At 41.5% G+C, this 21697-nt stretch overlaps 1 protein-coding gene across 9 annotated transcripts in view; it reads right to left on the reverse strand.

Annotated features, from left to right (window-relative positions):
* Positions 1-21697, reverse strand: part of COP1 (COP1 E3 ubiquitin ligase) — a 132258-nt gene that overhangs the window by 69180 nt on the left and 41381 nt on the right. For all 9 annotated transcript variants that reach the window (XR_004842494.1, XM_035898086.1, XM_035898087.1 and 6 more), the window contains one exon: positions 6729-6872. Coding sequence is in view for 8 of the 9 variants with exons in the window: in XM_035898086.1 (XP_035753979.1) it covers positions 6729-6872 (144 nt within the window). In the remaining variant the exon portion in view is untranslated. The remainder of the gene's footprint in view (positions 1-6728; positions 6873-21697) is intronic.

The following is a 21697-nucleotide window of genomic DNA, read 5'->3' on the forward strand; positions in this document are numbered from 1 at the left end:
GCAGGAAACTTAATCAAGTGATCCAAAAGACTTCCTCTGTCTGCACAAGTTAATCTGTAACTTACAGAAACGAGACAAAGTCATCCAACAGCTGCAGCTTTCTGCAAGCCTCTCATGCCACTGCATGAGGCTTGGGAGAAAACCTTCAGGACACACCTTCTGCAGTGGATCACTGGGAGCTTTCTTTAGAATGGCCAGTACAGAATAACAACATCGATGACACTGTTTTCAACCTGTCAAACATCACTCTCTGTGCGCACCTCTACCTATAGTCTGTTCACACACTTGCATACTTCCTTCATATAACAGCATCCCTTGGTTTTAAAACTTTGCATTCAGAAACTTAGGAAGTTTTATTTACCCATAAGTTATCATCTTTAACCAGCAGCTGCTAAGAGGATGTTTGAGGTGATACAGCTCAGGCAATGCTTTCCCTGATTTCACCCCTTCCACAACATGTCATTAATTCGAAAATGTCAGTGTCCTCAACCCTCACGGGTACAAGGACTGTCCACAAATGTATCATCAAGGAGCTATCATTACACCAGCTCTACTACCTTTATGTACCCACAGAAAAGCAGGTCTTGACAGTCTATGATTTACTAGAAGCCTCAGAGAGGCTTAAGTGGCTCCCTGAGGACCAAATGAAGCTGGCAGGCACTACCCACCAGGACTGAAGTGAAGGTTGCAGCAGTCTAAAGATAACCACATCTGATGTCTGGAGTCCTGTTTCCAGGCAAAGAAGTCACTGATGGAAGCCAAAGCGATTCAGTGCCCTAGAGGTACAACACAGCGAGGCTCTGGGATGGGAGCAGTCTCTAACTAATGGCAGGGGGGTAGACACTGCACTAGACATTCAAACCTGTTCCCCGTACCACCTTATCTCCACTCAAGTCAGGGGCCCAGAGAAGACAGCCTTCTATCTGGATGGCTTTGAGATTGCATTGGGCAGCACCAGTAGGTGGAGAGAGTCCCAGAGAAAGTTAGACTTGCTGGTGCCACCCTGGCTGGTTAGAGGATGGATGCTCTATGCTAGGGGGACACGAAATCCACATCTGACCAGCAGAAGAGAGCTGGGCACTGCAAGCTGAACTATGAAGAGAATAATCACATAACTGTATCTTGTCAAGAAAGAAATCACCCCAGACAACGAAAATTAGGAATTACGGAGTAGGCAGAAAAATATGAAGGAGAGAGTTTAACAGTGCTGCTTGAGATGTGATAAATCTAAGGATATAAGTATCAGGTTTGCAGGCAGAGATAATATTTTATTGGATCAATCAATATAGATGGAGAAAAATGAAGGACTTCTGTGCCCAAAAGCACATCCATTAGGTCTGGCACAGCAAAGATCAAGCTAAGCATTCTGTCCCACTGAAGTCTGATGGTGTTAACAAGGGGTTAACACTCACTTGGAAAGCATTTGTAGATGGACTGAAAGGGGAAAACAGGAACTGACAGGTGAAAAATGTTTAGGGATTTACAGCCACTAAGCAGTTCAATTAACACCTTTTAAGTCACACACACCATAAATCTTCCCTTTTTAAGGAATATGATTAAAGGATCATAGTAAGACAACAACAATCCTGTTCCAGCTCTCTGCCTTAATTCTCCCCTCAGCACCATCCAACTCTCTTTACAAAGTCTGAAACTAGTTTTCTCCTTAACATTGCAGTACCTGAGCTTCTTGATAACTTAAATCCTCAAAAGTAACCTTTGTAGAGCACAATTCAGGGTTGGATCGGGTGGAGGGGAGCTCCCTCTCCAGGTAAATTATGCTTTTTACCAAGGGCTGACTGCCCTTTGGTTGTATTCTCTGGCATCTGCCATGACACAGGCCTGAAAGAAGGCTGTTCTGGAGCTGGGACATTATGATGTTTCTCTTCCATGTGGCTTCCCCGGGACCTACAAGGGGCTGAGAAGCTACTGCCATGCTCCCCTCAAGGGAAGCACTGACCTTTCTTCCATGCCAAACAGGCATTTTTGTTGAAACTTCAGAGACATCTACTTTTTTGGATTCCCTTGAGACTCAAAAATGCATGGGGGAACAAGTTGGAGAAGAGGCAAAGAAAGGGCAAAGGTAAGATGGACCAAAAATGCAGGTTACACAGTCCTCACCAGGTTAAGCATCGAAACCCCACAAGTACATAAAAATAACCTTTTGTAGACAACCTTTAGATGGCCTGCAGTCACATCCAGGGAAAAAATGAAATGCGGAGGCTGTGAGAGATGATACAAAAAATAGCTACCTGAGGCTGAGATAATGCATAGTTCAGCACTGGATTAAAAGGAATTGTGTGGGGCCATTTTTTATTTTAAATACTAGCAGCTGTATTTTTTTTAGTTTTTGCTTTGTTCTTTAATCCAGAAACAGGGCGATAGTTACACCCCAGAGGTTTATCTTGCCATAGATTGTGACAGCTTTCCTTCCTAGGAGATTAGCCTGGAGAAACTCCAGTTGAAAGCTAATCACTGACCTCTGAAACACTCTAACCTCAGCATCCGATCCGGACACACAGAAATCCTGACTCTGTAAAGATTTATGTGCATCCTTCATTTTATTCAGAGACAAAAGTGGGCCAGCTCAGTTAGCATGGTCAGTCACGCTGATGTTTCTTTCATGAGCCAGTATTTTTATGGCTGAAATGTCTCAAATCCAGGATCAGGTTACCCAGTGTCAACCACTGCCCCTCTGGCAGTGAGAGTTAAACAGAGTTAAAGCTTTTAATAAGGCACAAACTGCTGTGGTCTGACCTGCTTCCAAGTGCCAAGTACTTCAGATCCAGTCTATTTCCATGAGTCAAACGATGCCTACTAGTTTTAGGACTGAAATGTTTTTAAGGGAGTGATCTATTACTGCAAGGAACATCCACAGGAATAGCAATGCTAACCAAATACTTCAGAGACATCGAAAATTACATTATCATTATGAGTGTTTTAAAAAAGCCTTTTTTCTAACCAATCCAAAGAAAATCTCTGGTAGGGTTAAGAGACAAATACTTCTAAAGAAAAACTTCATCTTATTGCAAAGTGAAGCAGTTAATCTGAAAACTAGAATTAATGGAAGTTCAAGGTGTGTTTCCTTATACCCTGTTTAGTGTCGAATATTTTCTGCATTGGAAATATGGGCATCTAACACAACCACTTGTGAGTTTTTGCAGCATAAAGAGAGCTTGTACCTCCCCAAACAGCAAAGACTGATGAAAAACTCCATACAGCAAGTTTTTGCTTAATTTGAACTTAATAGTGAGAACTGACTGCCATTTTTAAAACTGACAGCAATATGCCCATGAACTGCTATTAGGACAGAGCAATCATGCATTTGATTTATTGACACCAAAAAATGAAAACAATAAAATACTAGCAGCCTCCTAAAAAAAAAGCCTACTGATGCTTTGCTTTTACTGCAGTTGACTAAACAGATGCAGCTGATTTTGGAGGTTTGTGGTAACATCTATCACTGAAGTACAGATGCTGCAAACACACAGCAGTGAGCATGCAGAATACTAAACATAGATTTCAAAAGCATGTTTACCTAACCACACTTGCACATCACCTATTGTAGATTAACAAGGCCTAAAGCCAATTTCTTTTACCTGAATGCTAGATCTCCTTATTTTTCTCCCCCTGCAACCTATGGTAAAACAACAAATCTGCCTCTTGACTAAATCAGAGGAGAGCTATGGCTCACTGCTAGCCATTCATCCTCTTCTCGTCCTCTCCCATCTCCTCCTGTGCAGGGGGAGCTGCAGATTGTCTGCCATAGCTAGGGACACAGCAAGTCATAATTAGCTCACAGGGTGCTGTTTATAGCTACTACACAATGCCAGGATTTGTTTCTTGTACTGAAGCTATGAATCTGTAAATGGGATTTTTATGAGGATTTATGTGTCATCTTGTGTTTTTCCTGGAAGCTTATGCCACTGTCGTTCCCGGGGGACGGGATGCACATTTACCAGAAACCCAACACACTGACTTCCTCTCCGTTCTTAAAAATAGGGATGAGAAAGCTCAGCAGATGATGAAAAAAGAATGTATTTAAGAAGCAGGTGGGTGTAAAAAAGGGGGTTGGAAAAGAGGAAGAAAGACTCAGCTACAGCTGGTACCAGGGCTCTGCTCCAGAAAAGCCTACAATCAATTACTGCTGGCATGAAGCTCAACCTTTCAGCAGGCGCCCAGCTGGCACACGGCAGAGCAGGGCTGGGCCAGCGCCAGCCCTGTCCCCAGCAAGGGCTTCCCCTCCCGCAGCTGCTCCAGGCCAGCAGACTTGCTCTTGGCCAGACACGAGTCCTCGCAAATGCTGTCACCTGTCTGCTTTTATAAAAGCCCGTCAGGGCTGCTGCTCGCTCCTCCGAAAGCTGAGTCACCAACATAACCGCTAACGATTTATGTTCCGGCATCATCACTCTGAACAAGGTTAACCAGGATCAATTTAGGGTGAGCTTCCCATGACGTGTCTTTGGAAAGCCAAAGCGCCTGCGGACAGACAGCTCTGGTGCCACGTGAGGATGGAAGGGACATTACGAGCTGTGCCAGTGTCACACGCCAGCTTCAGTGGAGGAGACATGTCACCAATTCCCATCTGCACACAGACCCCCACATCTGTGCTGGGAAGAGAGGTAGCACTCATGTGCCGCAGCAGAAATACAGTCTTCAATATCAGAAAGAGCACTAGAAGGTAGAGTATGCCTCTGAAAGAAGCTCCACCTCCACCCAAATTAAGATCAACAGCTTTGAGCCAAGGCTTTTTTACAAAAAGCAGGCTCTACTTGTTTAGATTTTTTTTATTATAATACAGGCACATTTTCAGCGTACTGCAATATTCTGTAATGAAATTACAGCCTTCATATGTAACTTCTCCCTCAAGCTACGCCACTTCAGAATAGCAAGTTATTATGCTGCTCAACACTGCGCCAGCGAGGCCCGGCACCAGTGACTGGCAGCACAGCTAATGGATATAGCAAGGATGCATTTGACTGACAGCCTAACTTTATTTGTCAAAACCAAAAGCACCCGCCACGCTGATATAATGTGGAAGTGCCAGTGGGGAAAAAAAAAATGCATTTCTTTGGAGGAATAAGAGAAACTAGGGCAAGGAAATGAAAGAAGAGGACCCTGTCCACCTCCGCTGAGGCAGAGTGTTAGAGGACAATGCATTTAGCATAGTCATGTATATAATGTATATATGCACAAAATTTGAGAAAGAGAAGAAATCTTGAATGCAGGTGGTGTCTTGTCTGGAGCACAAAGCTGACAAGAGTAACATCACTGAAGGCGCTAACGTGGCTCTCCTCACCAGCGGCTGCCAGAGAAGAGAGAACAAACAACTTCCTAATGCCTGGCAGGATCATCAGGGTAGATCCCTGTCAGATTTGAAGTAGCAAGTTTGGAAGTTGTCTCAGACAGACTGAGAAATACCAAACACACATTGCTTTTCCCCTTCTAATTAAGGCAAAAGGTATTAATCAACTGCTAGATGGTTCTCCTATTATTCTGCTCTTCTCTCCAGAATAATGAAGCCAAGTGAACTCTGCTATGACTCAGGCAAAAATGCTGAACATTTCACAAGTCCAGCAAAACACAAGCTCCATAATCAATGTCTTATCAACACAAATCCCTCAGACTATTTACACACATCTTGAAAGCCAGACCCAGGGTCGGCTGCATTTACATCTTTTCCTTCATAAAATAGCATTACACAATTCCCAAGAATTATCAGCACAAGCAATACAGGAGTGACTGATCTACCTTAAGAAATCTGTCAACTACAAAACTAAGCATGACTTTTACACTATAAAGTAGGTTTGCAAACATTAAGCTTGTTGCACATTTTGTTTTCGTGGAAGGCAGACTGTTATATAAATTTATTACTTACACTTTTGTAGGTGCTTTACTGCTTTTAAAACGGAGTACCAAATAAAAACAAATTAGTTCACCAGAGATGCTGGAGACTCGTATTGTAATACTGAATTGGTTTGATTGCCTGTATTATTTACTTTTGAGCTTTAACAGAATTTTTGAATTAGGATTTTGAAGTTATGTTAACTAGAGTCTTTCAGCTGAAGTTCTGACATGGTGGTCTATTTCTTTGGTTTAAGTCATCTAAAAAGATAAAAAATAGGTTGACAGTAACAATAGCAGCACAGAAGCAAAAAAATCAAGCAAGGTCTCTTCCTAAGAGCTTGATATTATGAGGCTCAGCAGAATAGTACTTCAGGCAGACATAAATTCATAGGCAGACAGTGCAGATGAGGCACTTTTCCTGAGGACTAGCAGCTTCTCAGAATGGTAAGGCTCTGGCGGGTGATGAGAAGAGAGCACAAAGGAATCTGCGGCTATTATGAAGAACCGGGCACAGAAGTTACTTTGAGACAAGTTAAGACTTTACCTGGACCATATCCACTACTCTGCTTTTACTCTCCTTTTAATTGAGTAGGTATCCAACCGCATATGCAAGGAACACAAAAGCAATTCGCTACCCTGTGCCCTTTCTCCTTCAGACATGTGGGCCTGCTATTACCTTGGATGACCCTGGCACACACAGGTAACAGTGGTTGTGCCACCTGATCCCACGAAGAGTTCAAAGCAAGCTCTCCATCAGCTCTTGCTTTCCCCTCCTTTCCCTTCCCATTCCCACAATGGATAAAGCAAGCAAAACAGTTACTTCATATAAACAAGCAAATGGAAAAGAAAGACCCTCTGAGTTCAAATACAAAGTCAACACCTACCTGATTTTGGAATTACAGGTCATTTCATTCTCAGGGTAGTGAATATCCACTGCATCCTGAATGACTGTACCATACTCATAGACTTTAATCTTCTTTGTCACTCCAGCGATGGCAAAGTAGTCACAGTCTCGGTCGAACTCAATACTAAGGAACAAAAGCATAGGTTGAGAACTGTGTAACACAACACATGTACTTAGCAGCAGGGTACTTTACCACCTAAATGCCTCTCTACGGCAGAGCTGAGAATAACAATCTGCAGTTAGCAAATACCCTGTTCAGAACACCTTGGTCAGGTCTGGCACACACCCCCACAGTGTGGAGTTCTTGCTTTCAGGCACCATTTTCTAATCCCCTCCAAACACCACCACATCTCCATTTACTGAATGGACTTTTTTGTGGAAGCACAATCTCCCTCCTGCAGCCAGGATCTTTGTTCAGATGCTCTAGAGGTTTTCCAGTTCAGCTACCCCATCTACATCACACAGTACCCAACGTCAAAGCTGACAGCTCGCCCTGGAAATGTGCTTAACATTCAGCTATATGCTCTATGATCAAAGTGCTACTGGATGATTGCCCAGTGACTTCTCTCGGTTGCATTGCTACATCCCTTAGCTCCTATATACAGCAGCTTGGTGAACTTGAAGTGTTAATGCAGAGCAAAACAGTATTTGTGGAGAAAACCCTTCTAAATTCCCTGAGTAACAACAGAGGGTCAAAAAACATATCATCAGTACTGTGAAAACCATGCACGCTATGACTTCCACTTAGGGTTTTTTGTGGAAATGAAGGCACCTTCTTTTTGAACTGCAGGGCAAGTTTGTGATGGATATCAATGAAGTTAGAAACAAAAGCAGTCACCTTATAACAAAGTTAAGCTGCAAATGAGAAAAGCCTGAGGTTGTACATGAAATACATCTGAGAGAAAGGCAGGCAGCAGGTTATAAACAGCTAATGTCATTGCTACCTTCACAGCTTGGAAAGGCTCAAGAGAAATCCATTAGACGCCTAATAGCCAGGGAAATAAACCTGCTTCCTAGAAAGAGCTCCTGCCTGCCTGCAGCCCATGTCACTGCAGGCAGGGCAGGGTGGATGTGTGCATACACCAACCTTCTTTAAGGAGCATCAGCCTCAGCAGGACAAAAAGTTTCCTACTCCTCCCAGGAAGGGCTTGGGGGTAGCATTTGCCCCGAGTCTCCAGGTTGGCGTGCTCAGTAACCAGCTCTCCTCAAACATGTTAACTAAGTAAGCAATCTACCACTTTAAGAGGTCTCTACCAGGGTTCTCCCACTCAGAAATTCACTTCAATCTCTGCTGTCCCTATCATGATTTTTTTTCAATAGCCACAGCACTTGTGAACCAGGCAGCAAGTTCTAAATGGCAGCGGACAAAACTGAGTTTACACTGATGAGGTTTCATACTCCTATAGCTTGAAAAATCCTGAGGGCAGGGGTATTTAAGGTACCTTTCTACAATTAGAAAAAGCATTAAACCAATTACAAGAAGAGAGGGCTCTTTAGGCTTCCCCCATAGCTCTGTAACAGCTAGAGTTTTCTAGCCCTCAACATAGCTGAGAAGTGAAGGCACCGCAATGGTTTCAAGGGAAGATAAATTTAAATGCCAGTTTTCAAGTCCTTGTAAAGGAGATATCAAGTTATTTTTAAACTATGGAGAGAAAGGATTGTTGATATGCAGTCTGACAGTATAAAATAGTTCAATGAAACAGCTTGCAACTTGGCCTTTTAGCTCGGGCACCTAAACTTCTCCAAAGCAGTGGCAGGAGAAGGACCCTCTTGTGACTGCATGCTTGCTTGAGGAGAAATGAGCTAGCTGGATCAAGCCTGCAAAATCGCAAGCCTCCAAAAGGCGAAGAAAATGAACATGCTTACAGCTAGGGAATAAAGCAAGCAAGCATGCATCTATTTAAATAAAACGTGACAGGGAAAGACATCATCTAAGCAGCCAGACTGCTCTCCCCCAGCCCCAGATATACCCTAGCCTAATCACTTTTTTATACAAACACGATGAAAGCACCATTCAGGCCTGTCTTGTCAGCTCACTCTATTCTATGGAAGAATTTTATAATCGAAAGCCTCTATAACAATAGAATGGATTTACTTGTACCACAATCTTAATTGAAGCGCTGTCTCAGCTCCTGCTCACTGCCCTGTGGATTCAGGTAAAGCGCAACTAAACTGATGGCAGCGATTCATCTACTTGGATTCAATTTATACCCTTAGCCTTCTGCTGCTGAAGAAAAAAAAAATGTATTACAATGTCTGGTAAAAAGCCAAGTTATTAGAACAGAATAGAACCTCTCTCACCTGGGGTGGGTTTGCTTCTCTAGCATTAATTCACTTTTTTTTTTTTAAATAGAGACATGCTGTAGACATAACAAATGAGTATTTCAATATGTCTGTAAAAGTTAACACACCATTAAAAAAATAATAAAAAGCATCAACCAATGAAATTGATTGTCAGACCTGTGACCTTCAGACAGCAAAGACACTGCAGGGAGAAAACAGATGCAGAAATAAAGCATCACCTCTACAGATGTTCACTGGCTGTGAGAAACAGGCAAACCCAACACAGCAAGCCTAACGCAAACTTGCACCTTGGCCTCCCTCATCTATGCACAGTCCTGGTAAAACAAGTATTCTCGTTTTCTGACAGTTGGCTTTTAGTGAGCAGTTTACAAAGAAAAATATGAAATCTAAGTAGTTAATCAAGTGGATTATTTATCATATAAAACTATTCCTAATATTTGCAAAGCTTCCCCCTAGACTAATCAGGATTAGGACAAACAGCTCACTTGCATAGCAACAGTTATTTTCATGCTTTTTCCTACAAGTCTTCTAAATACATTTAGTATTAAAGCAAGGCTTATTTGCATTTAACTAGCTCAATGGTATTCCTGTCACTTACTGCTTGAAGTCCTTGTTTCTATAGAAGCGCTTGCTTATGCACAAGCTTATCTGTATGAAAATTCATAACAGGACTTAGTTTTATTTTGTCAAAAGACACAACAGGGCCAGCTCTGAAGAACAACATCATTCTGGTTTGCAGGTGGTACATTTCTACAGTCAAAGTCAAAGTCATTAGCACAATGATAACAAGCAATAAGAATAATAGGAAAAAATACTTTTTCCTTTTTATCCAAAAGGCCATTAAGTCAAGAGAGAAACCAGCCAGACAACAGCAACCACTTCACATGTGGGGGGAGGCACAGAGCCACCAGTGAGCCAAAGCAACACATAAAACATGCATGCAATGGCTATTCATGTCCTGCTAAAATGAGAGCCATGTGTTTTGGTAGCCCTGTTTTAAGTAGACTTAACCTGGGACTGACAAGGCACATTTTCACCATCTCAGAGGGCAGATGGAGCACCATCTCTGTGTGCTACAAACCTACCTCAGTCCTAGCATGAAGCAACCTCCCCTCTAGAGATGGGAGACCAGTTCAGACATTGTTTTCCTTTTTTTAAAGGAAGCACTGGAGGTAAGCTATATTTTAGATCATTTGAATATCCAGTGAAATTCCCTTTTGAACTAGCAGTGGTCCTTGCCCCTCAAAGATGTGCACCTTAGAAACAATTAGCAATTGCTTTTTTTTTTTTAAACCTACTTTTAAGCTCCACATTTCTGACCAACAAAGACTAGCTGAATTTTTATAAGAAATCTTTTGGGGACGCAACAAATCCTGGATATTTAAAAAATATTTATAAATGTCAACTGATTGTTTTGTTCTAGGGAAAATAGAAAGAAAAAGACATCTCCAGTTCCCAAGTCACTGTTTCCTTTTTCTTAAGAAGTTACTGACCAGTATCCTATGGAAATACCACTAAGAGCTGCTAGAAAGTAAACACATTCTCAAGGGTTCTGGTTGCTCTGCTGCTTATCTTTATTCTCAATCTGTGAGATTATAAATCAACTGCTTTAATGCTAAAACCTAAAACCTTGGAGAGCACTTGTAGCTAACAAATGGAATTATGAAATAGATCACTTCTGACACATTTCTGGAAGCTTGGCCTGGTGTTGAGGGTAGACCAGTGGGGAAACAGCAAAGCATAAGTATTTACCAGTTCTGCCATTGTATAAAGCCCTGCTACATTCACATCCTGACTGTGTGTGCAGTTGTTCTCCACATCCCAGGAAGACACACTGGAGTTAGAGAACACATACAGATAGGCAACTAAATTGATTAAAGGAATGGAGCAGCTGTCTTACCATAAGAGTTAGGAACAAGGCAACAGCAAGACTGGTGTTCAGTAAGTCACTCCACACTGGAAGTAGGAGGCACTCACCAGAAGACTGGTTTGGGACAGATGAGGGTTTCCCCCCCTCCCAGTCACACTTTAAAAACCACACACACCCATTCCAGGTACTTACTCCTGCAAGGCATGATGGTGGCAGAGTGAACCTGACAACAGTAATCCATGAACAACTGGTCCGTACCAGATATTAACAGAAATAAATATGGCTATACCCTTTAGCATCCCCAGTGTAATGGCTGTGGATGCTGGGAGGCTGCAAGACGACAATTCTACAGGCAAAGACCAAGTTGGCATGCTCTGTGGTCTTCTGTGGGGACACCATGGGACTAGGTGCTCTCCAAAGCAAGCCCTGGGACAGCTCGTGCTGTGCTTGAAATGGCAGTTTGAAAAGCCCTTGGGGTCAGACTGGAGGGGCAACTGGCCCAGCGAGTTTCTGTGAGAAATGGGTACATTCTGTATCTATTCCTTCAAATCAGGAGAAGGGGGGGTTGCATCTAACTGCATTTGCCTTTAACTGCATCACTAGTCACAGTTAAAGGTCTGCAGCCAACTGCTCCTCTCCCCTTTCCATACACACACACACACTCTACAATTGCTACTATCATCATAAATGCCTCAGCTGTGACTTGATAACAAGATCTGTGACCGTAGGAGTTGCCATTTGCAAAGTAGATGACTCAATCCCTCTCATGGGACTATATATATACACACTTTATTTTTTTCCTCTCCTTGAATATACCAAAGCCTTTCAATATTACTTCTACCTAATATGGTGCTGTTTCTATTTCTGTATCTCTAACCCCAACTCCTATCTTGCCATGGCCCCATATTTAATTGCAACATGGATATATTGTTTTCAGTTTTAAGGGACTTAATTGGTGGGAGGAAGGAGAGATAACAGCAGCTTTTGCTCTTCACTTACATTTCCTTAAAGTCTTTCTCACTTAATGTTTCCATTCCCTGGCCTCCAAGGGATATGCCGTCACTTCTAACAAGCCCAAGTCCCACCATCTCATAGCCTGGTTGCCTAGTTCCAATGCCTATTTTGAGGCATCGAAGTCAGAGATAAGAAATTTAGGTTACAATCCAACACCATGACCACTGCTGCAGACCGTTCAGCACCTGGGACCAATACAGAAATTGGTATTAATATCACATACCTGAGAGACTGTTTTTACAGCAGACTGATATTTTAAGGCCAAGTAATTAGTGTCACTAAGCATGTACTAGCATGCTAATTTGTGGTTTTTAAAAACAAAGCATTCAGGCATAGGAAGCTGCTATTACAGCACTCAGATTTTGTGCTCCATCAGCTCGAAGTCTGTATTTTGTCACATATAAAAACAAAGGCTACTGAGACAAAGCATATGAAGTTTCAGTATCAAAACTCTTTTGCTAAAGCTGTGAGTGGCTGAAATTAAAAATGTTGTGGTGTTGGGAGTTTCTTTGGGGTTTTTTTGTGGGTTTTTTTTGGGTTTTGTTTGTTTGTTTTTTTAAATAAAGCAACAGTTGCATTAGTTACTTCGTACTCCAAAGCACCACCTAAATAAGGTCACTGCTTCCATTCCGAAATCCTTAACTTGTGGTACAGGGACAAGGGTAGACTAATGCTGGTTGAATATATTCCCTAATTCAAACCCCTGTGTTGCTAAATGTTTTCCAAAATATAAACTGAGCAACCATACCACAATCCCAGACAGGTTATTGCAATCTCTACTCAGGAAGGACCACTTAAAGAAAAACATTTCAATTCTCTGGACTGCTATATGGATAGATAAATTAATTGTATAAATGAGACTCCACTTAAATGCATCCCATCAGAGAGCAAACACCTTCATCCCTAAGAATCATGTTAATTTGGGTTAGATGTGACCCCCAGATTACCAGAAAATTGCCAAGATTTGTCCTCTAATCACGGTAAAGTTGTCTTGGCTGCTATATTTATGGACTCTCAGTGGATCAGATTCAAGTCTAATGGAAGTCTAATGAAAATGGTGGGACAGAGGCCCCCAAGCTATTTCAGTTTGATCAAAAGCTGCTGTTGAATACGCTTTGGGTACCCTTCCCTGCCATTGCACTTCTTCCAGGCTTCAAAGAGCTGATGGGAATATGCTAAGCAAACCTCGATTTGAAGCATAAGAAGGAGACACTAGAAAGTCAGCTCTGTGTGTTAATTACCTTTTCCCCCCCATAGCTGGGAAACAGACAGGGAAGGGTGTTATAACAGTTCAAAGCCTGCACTGCACAGGAGGACAGTCCTCAGCTCCAGGCTCCCTTGGTAAGACATTACTGCACCAGGCATGCTGCAGTCACACTTTCAGCTTCTTTCTTGCAGCCACAGTAGCCTGGAGTTTTATTTTGCTCCATTTGAAGAAAGGCATAAAAAGGTATCGCATTGACAAAGTAATGTCATTAGACCTAGTTCCAGGCCCACTTCATTCTGACAAAAAATCCTTTTAAGTGTAATGAAATGCTATCAGTTCTAACAGAGACCAGTTAGCAATACTCTCATTCCATAAAGAGCTTGTTTAAAGGATAATATTAAATCTGAATTGAGGAGGTTTGGTGGGCTTAGTTCCATCTCACAGCTCTGAAATCAAAACCAACAGAGCTACTTTCATGCTTTGTCATCGGTAGATAAAACAGAGTCATTCTTTCTTTAAACCCAATGAGAGAATATATTATACTACAAGATATTAATTATGCTTCCTGCAACAGCTCAACTTTCAGAACTGGGATCCCCTCTACTTTGAGGTGGAAGCAAGGGGAAGTGACCCTGAACCTAGTCTCCTCTAAATACAACCCAAAATCTCCTAGGAAGCCATAGCAGACTTCCAGCCTTGTCTATAAGACTCCATGGCTAGAGACATCCTCTTCTACTGCATAATTTTTTTTTCATATATGTATTCAGGGGATCCTGGCTTAATTAGCACTAATGATGAGAAAACCTATAGGGAACTACTGAATTTTTCAAGCAACTGAACATAAAGCGTATTGATAAAAAGCCACTTTACTGCTAGGCGATGCTCTTCTGCATGCTGAAGAGAAGATGACGACAATCCCAGGGTTTATATGCCAGATACACAGAAGTACAATGAGCCAAAGCCGTTGCAAACGCCTACCGTGCAAGTTAATGAGGATTAGATTCAGTTTTTCCACAAACACCATTTTAAATAAGCTAGAGTAGAGAAACGTTAACTAAAAATGCCAACAGTTAAATGCAGAATGTTTCTTAACGACACTATTTAAAATTCAAGCCAAATTATCAGTCTGCCTGCTGTAATATTTTGGGTAACCTATCTATATTTGAAAACCAGGATCTGCCATTTCTCCCAGCTGGGCTGATACACAGTAGGTTACCAACAGCTCTGACAGTAGCAGGAGCACAGCCTCAACATTATAAAACACCAAGGTGCAAGAGGCTTTAAGTCTCCAAACATACTCATCAGCTGCCTTCTCTCTGCATTCAAGCTTAGGAAACATTTCCAGAAAGGAAGGTGGCAGCCCCTGCCCAAGCTGTATAAGGAGCAGGTTTGAGGGAAGAAACCCTGCTCCACAAGAAGTTGCAAGGTTGCCAGCACAGCAGTACCATCTTATCAGAATTATGCCATTAAGTAGGAAGGAACTCAATCAGTTGTGATAGATACTGAAGTGTGTTCTAAATATAAGGCCATTCAAAAGCTTGCAAGCTTGTTTTCAAGCCACCACATTCATTACTACACCAACAAGGATTTTGTTCCTTCAAAATTGATCATGGCAGCTGCAGACAGAGCCAAAGCAGCCAAGGAACAAATATATCTGAAAGAGCTCAGCACAGGAAACCTCCATCATTACTGGGACTGTAAACAACACAGTCCATCCATAGGCTCCAATGACTCCTCCATGATTTAGCTGCAGCAGCTGAAGGCATTACTGTCTCCAGCTGACCAAGTTGCCAGAGGTCCCATTTCTCAGAACAAATCACTGCTCAGCCCAGTGCCCCCAGTACACAGCCTGCCATATTATTAACCCAAGGCTCTGAATTTGCCTGCCACCACCATCAGCTATTCTGCCAGACACCCCATAGCACAGCATCAGGAGGGACAACTGGAGACAGTAACCCCTTTAGACACCTCAGCTTGATTCAACCAGTAGCGTGAGTCAGGGCACCAGCCTTCATAAATATTGAGTCCATACACCACAGATGAGCCATCTCAAGGAGCGAAAGAATAGGCTGGAGCAATTAACTTCAAAGGTCTTGCTGCCTCCTACCCTAAATATTAGTCTCTGAGGACATTCTTGACACTACAAGCACCCGTTTTTAGTTTCTGCATTTTCATGAAGCTTCTCTTCAAAAATGACCAGTCTCATTCTAATAAATACAATCCTGTCTAAATTGAGCCCCATTTTTAATTTGAGGATCCCAAACTATGTAGGAAGTGAATATCCCTTTGCACTATATGTGGTAAACCCACATAAGGACATTGCTTCTCCTTAAAACCTCAGGCCAGAGGAAGGTGCTCAGCAGAAAGTTGGGGACAGAACCTCAAGTTTCCAACAAGCTGATTGTATACCTTTATCACAAGAGTACAGTCCCCAAGATTTGGGGGTTTCTATTCCAATACCCTGCTTAGAGCCAGGGCAGCTCTTTGGTCAGACCAGGGGGCTCAAGGCTTTCTCCAGCCAGATCTTGAATACCTCTAAGGATGGAGCTTGCACAGCCTCTTTGGGAAGCCAGCTCCAATGCTGGACTGCCCCACACTGCAGCCAATGACCACTACACAATATTTGCCAAGAAATGGAAATTGCTTACATAAACTGCACAAAGTTTCTTCAAGCTATAAAAAAAGAAAAAATATTAAGAGCAATCATTGTTTAATATATTTGGTTTAAAAGCCAATCCCCAAATTCATCAAAAGACTGTTCAATACTTTTAACAGACCATTTATAAAAATTCACAAAGTTGAAATTATACTAAAAAAACCTCATCTCATTACCTGCAGATGGAGACAGGTTTGAAGTACTAAGAGAGCTTAATGGGAGAAAGATCTTCCTACTATCAAATGATCTGAAATTACTAGAAAAAAAAAATGAGGTCCCATGGGTGGCTATGCAACTTCCATTCATTAACCTCCCAATTTCAAATTATTTAAGTTTTACCTCTAAAAGCGAGAGCTTATGTTAATGGAAGACCAGACTTCTCTCTCTGCAGTGTCACCACAGTCACCAAAAGGTTTATTTTTCTGGTCAAGACTGGAGGTACAAGCAGACATGCTCTTTTCTGGTTTCAGAGTCCCTTTGGTACCAGGAGCCTGTCGTGTGGACTTGGGAGGGCTACATTACAGAGTTGAGAGTGCCTCTGAACTCTGAATCCAAAAATCTGAACTGATACCTGTATAATCCTTCTGCTGGTTACAAGTCACATTTAGCTTCTGCTCAAGGGATCCAGACAGCAATCATGTACTAGGAAAATGTATCAGTTCTGCACTCCAGAGAAAAAGATGAGAAAGTAAAGGAAAGGCTCTGTACTTTACTCAGCTCTAATTAAACAAAATCCCATTTCAGCCCCAGACAACCTCCGGTCTACAGGCCAAAGCCTCAGATGAAGTAAGGTAAGCGAGCCACAGGAGAGGCATAAACTTCAAGGAGGCTCAGGAAATTACACTTCAGGTTTCCTCAGCCACTCTGCAGTTCAAATCTCTTTACCCAAGTATTTCTCTTTCCAGTTGTGGGAAGAGTCCAAGTAAGACTGATCCATCCACAGTTTTGAGCTGCCACTTGTAAATAAGAGTCCATTTAAAAAATGATCGATTTAACAGACTATAAGAAAAATTCAGCCCTCCTCATTTCTCATCTTCTCAAGGAACAGCAGCTACTGTACTCTAAAACATAATCCTGTGAAGGATAAACCCACTTACTTTTCTTTCATTTATCTTTACCACCAAGATAGAAGCATTGCTGGTCACAAACTTAATAAAATGGCTCATCTAATCCTAGCCAGCCCAGGGCATTAAAAAAAAAAAAACTTTGCACTATATGTGGTAAACCCACATAAGGACATTGCTTCTCCTTAAAACCTCAGGCCAGAGGAAGGTGCTCAGCAGAAAGTTGGGGACAGAACCTCAAGTTTCCAACAAGCTGATTGTATACCTTTATCACAAGAGTACAGTCCCCAAGATTTGGGGGTTTCTATTCCAATACCCTGCTTAGAGCCAGGGCAGCTCTTTGGTCAGACCAGGGGGCTCAAGGCTTTCTCCAGCCAGATCTTGAATACCTCTAAGGATGGAGCTTGCACAGCCTCTTTGGGAAGCCAGCTCCAATGCTGGACTGCCCCACACTGCAGCCAATGACCACTACACAATATTTGCCAAGAAATGGAAATTGCTTACATAAACTGCACAAAGTTTCTTCAAGCTATAAAAAAAGAAAAAATATTAAGAGCAATCATTGTTTAATATATTTGGTTTAAAAGCCAATCCCCAAATTCATCAAAAGACTGTTCAATACTTTTAACAGACCATTTATAAAAATTCACAAAGTTGAAATTATACTAAAAAAAACCTCATCTCATTACCTGCAGATGGAGACAGGTTTGAAGTACTAAGAGAGCTTAATGGGAGAAAGATCTTCCTACTATCAAATGATCTGAAATTACTAGAAAAAAAAATGAGGTCCCATGGGTGGCTATGCAACTTCCATTCATTAACCTCCCAATTTCAAATTATTTAAGTTTTACCTCTAAAAGCGAGAGCTTATGTTAATGGAAGACCAGACTTCTCTCTCTGCAGTGTCACCACAGTCACCAAAAGGTTTATTTTTCTGGTCAAGACTGGAGGTACAAGCAGACATGCTCTTTTCTGGTTTCAGAGTCCCTTTGGTACCAGGAGCCTGTCGTGTGGACTTGGGAGGGCTACATTACAGAGTTGAGAGTGCCTCTGAACTCTGAATCCAAAAATCTGAACTGATACCTGTATAATCCTTCTGCTGGTTACAAGTCACATTTAGCTTCTGCTCAAGGGATCCAGACAGCAATCATGTACTAGGAAAATGTATCAGTTCTGCACTCCAGAGAAAAAGATGAGAAAGTAAAGGAAAGGCTCTGTACTTTACTCAGCTCTAATTAAACAAAATCCCATTTCAGCCCCAGACAACCTCCGGTCTACAGGCCAAAGCCTCAGATGAAGTAAGGTAAGCGAGCCACAGGAGAGGCATAAACTTCAAGGAGGCTCAGGAAATTACACTTCAGGTTTCCTCAGCCACTCTGCAGTTCAAATCTCTTTACCCAAGTATTTCTCTTTCCAGTTGTGGGAAGAGTCCAAGTAAGACTGATCCATCCACAGTTTTGAGCTGCCACTTGTAAATAAGAGTCCATTTAAAAAATGATCGATTTAACAGACTATAAGAAAAATTCAGCCCTCCTCATTTCTCATCTTCTCAAGGAACAGCAGCTACTGTACTCTAAAACATAATCCTGTGAAGGATAAACCCACTTACTTTTCTTTCATTTATCTTTACCACCAAGATAGAAGCATTGCTGGTCACAAACTTAATAAAATGGCTCATCTAATCCTAGCCAGCCCAGGGCATTAAAAAAAAAAAAAGAAAAAAAGGGAAAAAAGGGGCTTGTTATGGTAGACACAGAACTAAAAGGTACCTTGTTAAAGCCTGGATCTGAGCATTTATATGCACAAGTAATTGTAGTCCAAAGTAAAGAGGGGAATAAAAAATTAGAATGGTTCAATGAATACATGGAAAACATACTCTTAATGGATGGTTTTTCTTTTAAGCTCACCTTTGAAGAAAGGTTTTCAGGTCACGTTAGTGAAAGGGTCAACACAAACAAAAATACAATCTCGAAACTGACTTAATTATACTGTTTGAATGCTAAGAGAAACCTTTTCATATCTTGTTCATTACTTAGAGGCAATGGAATAATAAGCAAGCAATGAAAAAAAAAAAAAAAAAAAAAGAGTAATGGACCCCAAAGGTAAGATCCAGTTTTTGAACACTGTCTCAAGATTCAACAGATGAGCAAGGTTTCAGCAGAAACCAAGTTGTTTCTTTCCCTCTCTGTAAACCATGATGCTTTTAGATAAATATAGCTAGTCTCTGCTATCCAAAATCCTTCTGATGTCATTTTAAGCCCTTTCAGAGAAATGGTAAACTAATCCAGAAGAATTTGAAGTCTGAGCAGATGATAAAAACCCACACCATTTGTGCCCAAACCTTTGGGCAAGACGTACTTATGTTTCCACCAGACCTGGGAACCACCCAGCAGGGAGAACCAGCTTTCTGATAACCAGGTTTCAGACAGACATCTTGCTGTACTCTGTTTCTTGGATTTTTCTGTTCTTTTTTTAAAATATGAAAGACTGCCACATTATTCTCTGAAGGCCTCTGACAGTGCTAAAGCAATTTTCTACATAAATCATTGTAATGCTAACACTGCAGTTTACAGACTCATCTCTAAAAGAAAGCCTTTACTATTTACTGCCACAGCAAGTAGAGAAAAGAAAAGTTAAGCTCTGATGACTGCTCTGTTTGGGGGCATAATAGAATTGAAAATTTATGCCTTGGCCCAGTTCTAACAAAACTTAATATACTTGTGAAAACCATGTAAATACTTTGTACTTAAGAGAACAGTGTATAAAAAACGTTTAGCAGATTGAGGTACATGTACATTCACATTGCAAGCATGCTGAAAATCCCCCAAATGTTAAAGCAAAACTGCCTGACTAGCAATTACAAAGCCTTGAACGTGTTTTCACTGAACATCCTTCTCTGTTAATCTGGTTTTTTGGAAGCAAATAAGGGAAAAAAGGACTAAGGGTTGTAAATTTTGCTTATGAGCATGTTTCTAAGCAAGGTAAGAAACCTCTCCCTCGCTGGCTTATGAACACGCTGCATGCAGCTTTCTAAATAAGACCGTCAGTCTGTGATTGAACATCACAGCTTCGGCATCAGCCCTGCATGGGTCACTCACCCCCTGCCCACAGCCCCGCGCTGCCGGCACCGCAACAGACGGCTGCCACCATGCGGATGCTGCACAGCCACCGCAGAGCCACCAGCTCAGCAAGGGTCAGCACGGGTCCCTCGGGCAAGCGCATGCCCAGGCTGGGGAAACCTGCAACTGGAGAGCAGGGCATTGGCTTGTCCCATCATCCCAAAAGGCAACTACAGCTTTCCTAATATTGCACCAGAATTTTTATAGTAATACAACCTACGTACTGTTGTTTATGGTCTTTTATTAGTCTTCAAGAAGTCCAGACATTCATAAAAATGCTTGTGGCAAGGCACTCAGGAGAATACTACTGCTGCTCAGTTTCAGGTTTTTTCCAGTTTGTTTATACACAGTCTTTAATTATAACTTTCATCCTGTTACCATAAACCCAGCTTTATTTCCCTTCTAAATAAACATCAAGGTTTTGCAGATAAGGAACATATTTCCATCTTCTTCCTTTGCAAACATAAAGCTAATAAATCTTAAAAACCTTTTTATTTAAGCAAGCAGAGCCTTTGGAGTCCAGCATGTGAACTTCATGTAGTGTTAAAGCAATGCAAACCAAGCACCCTTAGATTCTGTCTGTTTGTAACAGCAGTTTATTTTTTTTGAAAAAAGCAAACTAAACCAAGTACAAGCAAGTTTAACTTCTGGTCAATTCTACTTTTATTCTTAAATATACTTAAAATATGCCTTTAAAACACTTTTTAAAAAAGGATATGTGGATTCCTTACTTATTAACCTTACTACGTTTTGTATTTAAATGCATGTCTCAACAACAGCTAAGCAGCAAGACTTACTTTTTGTCATCAGTGTTACCTACAGAATGCCCAGTCACACCTTCAGAAGTCAGCATGGTAGGCCAGATAATGAAACTTTTCACAGCATTTCACTCAGTCAAAAAGCTTTTAAAAGCACCCCAATAATTAATTTGGCCCATCTGTGGGTACCTAAAAGGTGCTTTCTTATCTTAAGCTGCCATCACCAAGACACACACCTCATTTTAGCTTCACAGACTCTCTCTGAACTTGAGTCTATTAATTTGCATGAAGAACAATGGTGAACAACAGAATTGTGTTGGCCAAAAACATATTACATGTAAACTCTTGGTTAACAAATTTAAACTTTAAAGGAACTGTTTGGATAGCCAGAAGCTAACAAGAGTTACTGCAGCAGCACATTCAGCAACCTTGCTTTACCAAAGTACTTAAGGACTCGCTCAGATGCAAACAGCCTTACTCAGCCCACACACTAAACCCCCTAAAAAGTTCTTAAATGCTTTGATAAATAAAAAGCATGAGCAGGGGAGAACATTGAGTTGGAAGCCAAGTTATTTTTCAGTTAAATGCATTTAACTACCAATTCTAGCACTGGCTTGGAAGGAGGTCCCACAGTATCTTTATTTTAACAGCAGTAACACACATACTTTTCAAACATATATTTCACCCAAGAATTATAATGCCTTCAAAACAGGAACAAGATTTACTGCCCTTCCAGCATTTTCTAACCAAATACCACAAAAAATGCTGCTCTTGCAGAATGTCAAGGAGAGGAAAGGGCAAAGGAGCAAAATCCAATCCGTGCTGAAGTTGGTAGCTGAAGAAGTTTGTCTACGTGCAGTGAGATTCCCATCTGCATTTCATTGCAGCTAGTGTGAACCCAATCAGTGCAGGTTAAATATACGTCAGATCAGTGATTATTGTGTTCTGACCTCTGTG

Source organism: Egretta garzetta, unplaced genomic scaffold (genome assembly GCF_000687185.1).
Source record: "Egretta garzetta isolate BGI_Z169 unplaced genomic scaffold, ASM68718v1 scaffold187, whole genome shotgun sequence".
Lineage (NCBI taxonomy): Eukaryota > Metazoa > Chordata > Aves > Pelecaniformes > Ardeidae > Egretta > Egretta garzetta.